Below are 10,405 nucleotides of genomic sequence, written 5' to 3' on the forward strand. Positions count from 1 at the left end.
AATATGATATATATGTCATGTCTTAGACAAATATATGCGCTGAAACAGTCATCTAGCCATCACACTTTGGCTCTTAGTCACTCAGATCCTAAATATAACCCATTTGTACCACTTCCAATACATGATTTCTGAAAACTGACTGCTTCCTTGCTGCCTAATATATCCCACCCCTTCCCGGGTGCCTGTGTAATAAAATAAACCAAATATATGGCCAGCTGGAGGTGTCAGCTTTGCAAATATTCTTAGATATTGTCCTCTCTGAAAGTTTTTGAAAATCAAAATCAATTATTTTGTTTTGGCGATACATTACAGATATATAGGTTTAAGATTAAAGGATGAATATGAGATGGTAGAATTTCAGCTTTCATTTGCTGATATTTATATCTAGATGTTTTAAACAACTTAGAACATTGGACCTTTTATCTGAACACATCCATTTTTCAAGAGATCAAAAATACTGGACCATGTGACTGTCACGTGTTTCTTGTTGTCTGGTGTGCCCTGTTAGATTTATTGCTTAAACAGTTAATAGCTCTTTACCTTGCTCCTGGGTTTTGCAACATTATGCAGAATATGGGGGGACCTCAGTTAAATACCTGAGTCGAATTATTGACAAAATATGGAAGAAAAATTTAGATACAGATTAGGTTGTACATGTAAACATTTCGTTGTAGTTTCTTTTTTCAAATAATAAAAAAAAAGAAGTAGAAATATAAATATTGATTTTAAAAGCTTGACGCGATTCCATAGTCTGAAGTATACAGACTATGGAAGTTTAAAACCCTCAACCTTGCCACTTAATTTCCACGTATTATAAGATGCAGGTCTGACGTTGCAGAACGAAGACCTTTATTTTGACGACCACAAGACCGGACATGTCATATTTGCGTTGCACGTTGTCTAACCGTATCTATTGGACAATTTTACGCCTATGAATGCGATGTGGAGAGTAGCTATGTCGGAAGAGGTTGGGAAGAAGATGCAGGCGGTGTTGGACCGGGTAAATCTGGCGGTCACCCGACGCCCTAAGGTTAGTTCTTATTGCTGAAATGCTTTGTAGAACTTTGAGCTTCATGTTCTTTTGTCGGTGAGCTGCTTCGTTTGGTTTATATAAGTACTCAACCTTTGCACTCACAGTAGCTAAAGATAAGAAGCTATTAATTGAATAAGTCGTATGCTATGTATATATCTCGTCTCTCCATACATATGTGTGTATATGTGGTGTGTGCATATATAAAAACAAAATTAAATTTAAACTAGATTTGTAAAGTTTGTCGCGACAAACTTTGATGTTGGCTTTGACGAGGCAAGTATTCGCAAAGGCCGGTGCTTTTTGGAGGCGAGTGGACATAAGGGTCAGGGTTACTTTTATAGGCAAGTGGACAGAAAGATAGGGTGCCAAAACATTTGGAGGCATGTGACGTCACGTGACGTCATCAGAATACACGTGAGGATGTCCCCCTCATTGTTCTGAGTGTTTTGATATGTCACATGTCAATGTTGTAAAAAGTTTTTTGATTTTGCATATTTTGGGGGCGGGGCTGTGGCACAACCGAAAGGCCAGTTGGTACACCAATTTAAACCTTTGTTCAGAGTATCACCCTAAAGGAGCTGGCCGAGTTTGGTGTAGATAGTTCAAAAGCCTGCCAAGTTATAAACCTCCAAATTTTATAATGGAAGTCTATGGGGAAAAAAGGCCAATTTGAGACCGGAAGTACCGGTACTCGGATCGCTTAGAAAAGTAATAGCAACAAACTTCAGACCAGGGTCTACAACATCTCCGAATTTGGTGTATATGGCTTGAAAGCCCTAGGCCACATTAAATTTTATAAATTTTTGTCTAAGCTGAAATAGGAAAACAGAATGTTGGCTTCTACAAAGCCAACATAATAAAGTACACTCCTTCATTGTAATTTAAGGGTATTGTGCACTGAACTGCTACTACATGATAACAGGCTGAATAAATGGTACAGGTGTTTCTTATAAAGTGTCCCATTCCTGTAAATTAAATTTGGTTCTAACTCAACTCTCCCCCCAGATCGATTAGTGGCATGAGTGGGGTCCAAATATCTCAGACCAGTAGTGAAAATGTTCATATTTTGCATTTGTTTTAAGTTTAATACATACATTTTCATTATAAAGGTTTTTATTGACAGCACCTTGAGTGAAAAGTTAAAGATTTACATGAATAAATGACATCTATATTAAGTATGAACTCTGAGTTTGCATACGTAAACAAGATCCCATTTGTGTCATAAGAACAGCTCAAATAAGAATCAGATTCAGAAAGAGCTTTATTGCAGAGTATGCTTGTGCATACAAGGAATTTGTTTTAGTGTCATATGCTTCCAGTACACAGAGACAACATAGAATAGTTGAATAGAATAGAATAGTTGGTAGAATAGAATAGAATGAGATGCAGGGATGTACTAGGACGGAGATGGCAATAATTAAATGTAAGGTTATTGCATATTGTTATTGCATAATGATGGGAACATTTAACTGTACATGAGGTTCATGATGTGGTGGCAGAAACTGTTCTTGTGCCTGGTTCTTCTGGAATTTGGGGCTCTGTATCGCCAGCCAGATGGTAAAAGTTAAAAATGTGAATGACTAGGATATGTGTCACAACTGAGAGGAGGAAGACAGACCCAGATACAGGATAGCTTCAAATGAGTAGGGTTTAATAAATAATAAGACATAGAACAGGAACACAGATGAAAACTAAACAGGACAAAAGGACAAGGGTACACTGACGTTACATTGACAATACACTGACATAGGGCTGGGCGATAAAACGATAACGATATGTATCGCGATAGACAAGTGATCGATAGCGATAAAAAATGTGCTCGATAAAACGTTCAATATTTTTTATTCGTCGGAAGAAAACAGAGGTTGCAAAGCAAGTTTGGTTACATTAACAAAGGCATGCTCTGGTAACATAGCAACTTGGGGAGTGACACTCTAACAGCCAATCATGTAACAGTATCATGTTTGGTTGCGCCATATTGTTGTCTCGTGCTGGTAACCTTCAGTAACCGGCGACTGATAAGCAGAAAATGAGCCGCAGCGAGCAAGGAAATTGTAAATAAAAGAGGAAAAGTCAGCCCGCCAGTATGGCAGTTTTTTGGATATTATAAATAGAGTGGAAACGATTCCTCGAGTAACTCCGTTACAAAAATTATTCGAGGCAAATTCCTCTTCTTCGAAGCCTCTTTTAATGCATTTAAAGCTCACGTCACGTTCTAGTGCAATTATTTTGTGTGTGTGTGACAACGCGCTTACGTCAAAGCAGAAGGAGACGCGAGGAGTTAGCGGTCTTTTGATTTGAGGGCGCGTGCGGGCTGCAAAATGTAAGGGCACGATAACAATGGCAATGAGCAAAGAGAAGAAACATACGGGATAAAACGACAGAAAATGTCCAAGTTTTGGGACACTATCAGAGCGTCTGTTTTCTGCAGCAAGAAACATTGCTTCAAAGCGCAGGGCAAGCCTCAGTTCTGAGCATGTTGATACCTTTCTTCGTTGCAATCAAATGCTCCTTTAAAGACTTTTAAAGCACACACGTTGAGAGAGAGAGACACTTGTATATTCTGATATATATATACTTAAAGCACTCAGTGTGAAACCATGGTCGTCTCTAGGTCCAAGTTCCTGTCCATGGTTTTTGCCTCTTAATTACCACAAAGCATTCCAAATTAGACAGTAAGGGCTTATGTTATGCCTAAGCTGTAGATTTAGAATCTTTTAGTTCTGAAAGTTAAGTTGCATGACTTAAAGGCAGTATTTTGTATTAGTATTACTATTTATTTTAATGTATGCCTTAGTTTTGATACTTTAAAAAAGTAATTTTAAAATTTTTTGTTTTTGTTTTTGCATCTCAGAAAAGGGTTCATTTAAAACCCAGAATGTATGACACTTAAATGTACTTAATTCTTCTCAGTCAACTTTTTGTCATTGTTCACAGTACAAGTACAGACAGAGAAACAATGGATAATATCTAAATGTTTATTTTTGATAGAAAATATTGTTGTATGCATTTAAAAAAATAAAAGTTCATTTTTCTAAAAAGGAAACCAATTAGTTATTCATTTTATTTTCTCTTGTATATTTAATATTTAATATTGCTCTGTAATTAAGCAAAAAGACACTTTTAATACACTTTTGTAATTAAGCAAAAATACTACGAAAATATACTTGAATAGTTCAAGTATGATTAGAGTAAGAATAACTTGGAGTTACTTTTTCATATTTCTGCAGGTTTTATATTTCAAACAATGTTACTGTACAGTATTGGGTTTGTTTTTTATATTACAGATTTATCTGTCTACCTCAGTTTTATTTGTTTACAAAACACTGCACATATTTTAAAACACTTTATTCACCAGGAGGTGAACAGCTAGTGAACTTCCTAGCACTAAACTTGCACTAAATTCTCAGGTTTCTCTATGTTTATATTTAACACTTTGAACTATTTTATTGCACTTTATTAAGCATTTCTTACATTTTCTTTCATTTTGCACCTTAAATGTTGAGATAATTAAGTGTTCATTGTGACTTTAGACTTATGTTTTCATTTTAATTATTTGAGTTTTCCTGCTTGTTGACATTTCTGTCTTAATAACTGAAGGGATTGCGATAAGTGGAAGGTTTAGTTTAAAAAAATGTTTAATTAATATGATTAAACAATATATAATAATATAATATATTTTTCTCCTGGTCCTTATTTTAAATGGGCCATAAAAAAGTGCAATAATTATCGATATCGACCGATATGAAACACTGATATCGTGATACAGTTTTCGGCCATATCGCCCAGCCCTACACTGACAATGATTCCGCCCTGCCATCAGCAACGCAGCATGGTTAAATAGACACTATGATTAATACATAGGAAACAGGAGTGTAGAGATGGGGAGGAGTAAACGGCAGCGCAGCCAGAGAGGGCCGAGCGACGTCCACAGCCGAGCTGAAGGGACGAGCGACGTCCACATCCGAGCTGAATGGCCGAGCACAACCCCCAATGCACCGTGGCCAGACCCACGTCTTGACGACCAGGATAGGAAGGGGGAGGGCGGGAAAGATCCTCCACCACGGGCCTGCAACACCCCTCGCGAAGTGAGGCGACGTCTTCCTCGGGGAACCGGAAATGGAGCGATGTCCCCCACCAGAACAGGTGCGGGGCGATGCCGCAGGGCACCAAAAAAAAAGAACAGGAACAAAAACGCAAACTGAACAGGAAAAAAGGACGAGGGTACACTGACGTTACATTGACAATACACTGACGATGATTCCTTCCTGCCATCGGCAACGCGGCACAGTTAAATAGACACGACAATTAACAGAGGGAACAGGTACGTAGAGACGGGGAGGAGTAAACAAAGGCGGGGCAGACACGTGACCCGGAACATAAACAAACTCGCATGGCCAAAAGTCCGGGCTAAGTCCTGACAATGTGAGGGATCCAGAGTGATTTTCTGAGCCCTTTCCTTACTCTTGAATATATACAGTTTTTGAAGGGTGGGTAGGGGAGCATAAATAATCCTTTCAGCAGTCCGACCCGTTCTCTGTAGTTTTCTGAAATCTGATTTTGTAGCCAAAACAGACAGTTAATGAAGTGCACAGAACAGACTCGATCATGGCTGAGTAGAACTGTTTCAGGTCCTGGGAGATGCTGGAGCCCTGGAACTTGAATGCCTTCACTGCAGCCACAGTGCTGCCCATGATGGTGAGTGAGGGGGAGTGCAGAGGGGTTTCTCCTGAAGTCCACAATCCTCTCCACTGTTTTAAGCAAGATAAGGCTTGATGAGGCTGATGACTGTAGTCTGATGAGTGTTTGACATAGGGCTGGGCGATATGGCCTATAAAAATCCCAGATTTTTTTCACAAAAAATCCGATTTACGATTTAAATCGATTTGTATGTATGTATATGTGTGTATATATATATATATATATATATATATATATATATATATATATAATATATATATATATGTGCGTGTGTGTGTGCGTATGTGTGTGTATTTTATTTGTATAATATGTATTTTTATATATATATATATATATATATATATATATATATATATATATATATATATATATATATATATATATATATATATATAATGTCTACAATTACATCCCAAACAACAAAGTACTGGCAGCTAAATTAGTGTATATGCTTATAAGAGCAGAAAAGAGCACATGCTCACGTCATGTTTCATTTCTTACAAATGCTATACACAACATAGAGTATAATGTTTGTGTGTGTGTGTGAGAGAGAGAGAGAGAGAGAGTTTATGACTAGTCTTGTTTACTGTAAGTGTTTGTTGCCTTTTTGGACTCCTTTATCATTTGTAATGTTGCTCCCATTTAACACAGTTTGTCCCGTCCAGAGACAAGCTGTTTTGTGTTGAGGTTTTGTTCAAACTGACCATCGAAAATACCCTCACTAATGAATGTTTTTTTTATTGGTTGTTGCATTAAATCTTGCCCAGATAGTGCTGTTTTCTGATTGGCTATTGTGTAGACTCTCTCTTTTTTTTTCTCTTTCTTTTTTTTAGTGTCAGGCTCGACTAAGAACTCCAGGGGAGGCGGTTCCATAGAGACAGCGGTGCGGGCAGATACATTTTGGGTGCTGCAGCATATTAAATATATTATAAATAGTCAAAGTTTTTCTGTGTGAGAAATACAATGTGTGGCAGGAGAGTGAATTTTGCCAGTATCACTAGCTGCTGCCTATCTGTCAGAAGGCTGGTGATCCACTGACAGAGAGTTAGGAACAGATAGCTGGGTTAGTTTGGTTTGGAGGAGTGTTGTGATGATGGTGTTGAAGGCCGAGCTGAAATCTACAAACAGGATCCTTGTATAAGTCCCTGATTTTTCCAGGTGTTGCAGGATATAATACAGTCCAAAGTTTACTCCATCATCCACAGACTTCTTTGCTTGATAGGCAAACTGCAGGGGGTCCAGTGAAGTCTTTCATCTAAGCCAGAACCAGTTTTTCGAGCGACATCATGATGACAGACGTCAGTGCCACAGGTCTATAGTTGTTAAGTCCTGTTGTCTTGGGTTTCTTTGGGACAGGATGATGGTTGAATGTTTGAAGCAGACAGGGACTTAACACAGCTCCAGATATAAGATGAACCAGGCAGTGATCAGATGCCCCTTTTCCACCAAAAAGATCCGGGTGCTGGTTCAGAGCTAGTGCTGGTGCTGGTACAAAGTTGGTTCCACTGGCGAACCTTCTAAGAACCGCGTTGCCTTTCCACCGGCTAGAGAGCCATCACAGAGCCAATTCTGACGTCACTGTATACGTGTCACGTGTCCCAGCAACTTTAGCGCAGCAGCGGCAAACACATTAACAATGGCGGATGTTGCTTTACTGTTAATGCTCATGGCTTTGTGAACCTACATTAACACCCAAACGTGGCGAATCCAACGTGTACGTGCAGCTCCATGTAATCTGTATAAACGGAGGTAGTAATAGAGAAAGTACATAACGTTATTTTATCATTAACCTTAGCATGTAGCTACCTACTATCATGTGTGCTGATAATGTATCATATCGCGGTAAAGTAAAAGTGTATTAAACATTGGTATACTTAAGGTACATTAACAAATGCACTAACACTAGCCCCGCCCACAGCCCCTGACGCAAGCGGTTCTTAAGTCTAGACCAGCAACGTTTTGGTGCTACTTAAGAATCACTTTTCCTGGTTCAGAGCCAGTGCTTTGGCTGTCGAAAAAGAAAGAACTGGTTCTAAATTAGGCTCTGGCTCCGAACCAGCACTCAAACTGCCTCGGTGGAAAAGGGGCAAGAGAGACCCAAAGCGTTTTATGCATTTTTTATTGTGGTGTTACAATGGTCGAGTATATTAATGTCTCTGGTGGGACCTGTAATGTGCTGTCTGTATTTTGGCAGTTCACAGGAGAGATTTGCTCCCCAAGAATTATTAGAACAAAGTCTGGGTGGTGGTGATCCGTCCCTGTAATCTGATCAGTGAGTTTTTGTAAAGCTTGACTCACGTGCGTTTGTGGTGGAATGTAAACACTCACAAGAATGAACGAGTGAGACTCCTGTGGCGACGGCTTGCAGTTAATGAAGAGCACTTCTAGATCTGGACGGTCCATCTTCTTTAACACTCTCATATCTGTACACTACCTTTCATTCATGTAGAAGCATGTCCCACAGCCCCATGATTTTCCCGTTAATTCTGCGTCTCGGTCTGCTCTGAACAGCTGAAAGTTCAGCAGATGTAGCACGCTGTCCGTCATGGCATTGTTCAGACAGGTTTCCCGTGAAACACAGTGCAGCAAATTGTGAAAAATTCTTCATTTTCTGGTAGAGCAGAAGGAGTTTGTCCGTTTTGTTGGACAAAGGACGGAGGTTCGCCAGTTGGATGCTAGGCAGCCTCATTAGAAATTTGCGCTGTCTAAGCTTAACGAGCACACAGGCTTGATTCCCCGTCTGCGCATCTTGAAGCGTTTGATCAGCGCCCTCTTGAAGTGATTGATCGATTCAATTAAATTTTCTTTCTATAGCGCTTTTAACAATGGGCATTACAGGAATGTAAAAATTCATTATGATTATTTTACAAAATAATACTTTTGCATTGAAATTACAAAATTTAAAATTGAAGTTTATATTTATCACATAGGAGGCAATGGTGGCAAAAAACTCCCTGACATGATATGCAGAAAAATCCTTGAATTCATTATGGATGTAACACATTTTTTCCTGCTGAAGTCACCAAATGTTCAGTGACTCTGACTCTGGCAACAGCCAAATCCATCTCTATAGTTTGAGTGTTATTAGCCACAGCAAACCCAAGGTTCTCTAGGCTGTCTATGTGGAGTCATCATCTGCAGGAGTGAGCGGGCTCCAAGAGATTATCAGAATGGATCAGGCAGGGCAGAGACCAGAAGTGGTCAGGAATGCTGGTATCTCAGGAGTGGTGTATGTAACTCAAGACAGAGAGAAAAGAAAAAACAGAATATTGGGTATACATCCATCAAACTGTTTACATGCTGTTTTGCACACTGTTTTTGCTCTTTGCACATGCAGTTGATTGCTGTTTTGCACAATACTTTACATTACCTCATGTAACTGCTGCTATAATACTGTGTTCATTCCAATATTTCTGCACATGCAATAATGTTTGAACATACAGTATTTACACTGGTCGAGCCTGTTTTTGTCTATTGTCTTTTGTGTTGTCTTTTGTGAACTGTCTTCTATTTTTTGTTAGTCTTTTGTCCAGCACTGTCTTTCTGTCTTTTTGTCTTGTCTTGCCTTGCACTGTTTGCACCAGGTTGCACAGATGCACTTTATGTGGCTAGGATTATTTACTTAAGTCCTTAGCTCTGTCTTTGTTTTATGTAGCACCATGGTCCTGGAGAAACTTGTCTCATTTCACTGTGTACTGCAACAGCTATTTATGATTGAAATGACAATAAAAGCTTATTGACTTGACTTTTGATTATGTGATTATGTAATTGTTAAGGACAATGTAGATTTTGTGCAAAGTGCAAGCAGGGCCTCTGTCATAACAGCATAGCATCCTGGGACATAATTTACACAACCACTTTACTATTACCAAAACCTTAGATCTGCTCCTTTACCTAAGAAAAAACTATTAACAAAAAGCATGACTAAACAAATGTTTTTTTTTTTTTCTTTCAGCCAAAATTTAAACACTGTGATTGTCCTGTGAGTCAATCAAATCAAATGTCAAATGTGTAGCTAGGAAAAAACAAATACATTAACCATTAAAAGCTGGTTGATGTTTATGACTTAAGGAACATGATTCACATAATATTAAATTATATTTTCCTATTTAACCTTGGTTTTTATCTCTTTTCTGACAGACATTACCGTGCATTGCACCTAGGTTAGTTGCTGTGAGTAAAACCAAGCCTCCAGACATGGTAGTTGAGGCTTATAAACATGGGCAACGCAACTTTGGAGAGAACTATGTAAGTAATTTTAGACTTCCTAATTTATTTTAATATCACTGCTGTATGCTGGCTCTGTAATGATTTTATAATTTTTATATTTTGATATCTCTTCATAGGTAAATGAGCTTGTGGAGAAAGCCTCTCACCCTCTGGTAAGTAGTCCTTATTGAAAATGGCCATAATATTTCTTGGCTAAAAACTTTAACAATAAATTTCAGGAGACTTTCATAAACTTGTAAATAATGGCAAGTAGAATATTTTACCCACATTATGTTTGATGTTTTTATCTTAGATTTTGACATTGTGCCCTGAAATTAAATGGCATTTCATTGGACATCTACAGAAGGGCAATGTTAATAAACTATTAGGTAAGCAGATTAGATCTATCTTAATGGGTTTACGTCAAGCAATTATTTATTTATTTGTTTTTTTTATTCTTTA

The 10,405-nt window shown here is 38.4% G+C and overlaps 1 protein-coding gene across 2 annotated transcripts in view; it reads left to right on the plus strand.

Annotated features, from left to right (window-relative positions):
* The first annotated feature begins 819 nt into the window (after positions 1 to 819).
* The window catches only part of plpbp (pyridoxal phosphate binding protein), a 25,396-nt gene continuing 15,810 nt past the window's right edge, over positions 820 to 10,405 (plus strand). The window contains exons 1-4 of one of the 2 annotated variants that reach the window (XM_060893801.1): positions 820 to 1,030; positions 9,875 to 9,982; positions 10,081 to 10,116; positions 10,257 to 10,332. In XM_060893801.1, the coding sequence (XP_060749784.1) occupies positions 932 to 1,030; positions 9,875 to 9,982; positions 10,081 to 10,116; positions 10,257 to 10,332 (319 nt within the window). In that variant the 5' untranslated portion in view covers positions 820 to 931. The remainder of the gene's footprint in view (positions 1,031 to 9,874; positions 9,983 to 10,080; positions 10,117 to 10,256; positions 10,333 to 10,405) is intronic. The other variant, XM_060893802.1, reaches the window with a different exon arrangement.

Source organism: Tachysurus vachellii, chromosome 19 (assembly GCF_030014155.1).
Source record: "Tachysurus vachellii isolate PV-2020 chromosome 19, HZAU_Pvac_v1, whole genome shotgun sequence".
NCBI lineage: Eukaryota > Metazoa > Chordata > Actinopteri > Siluriformes > Bagridae > Tachysurus > Tachysurus vachellii.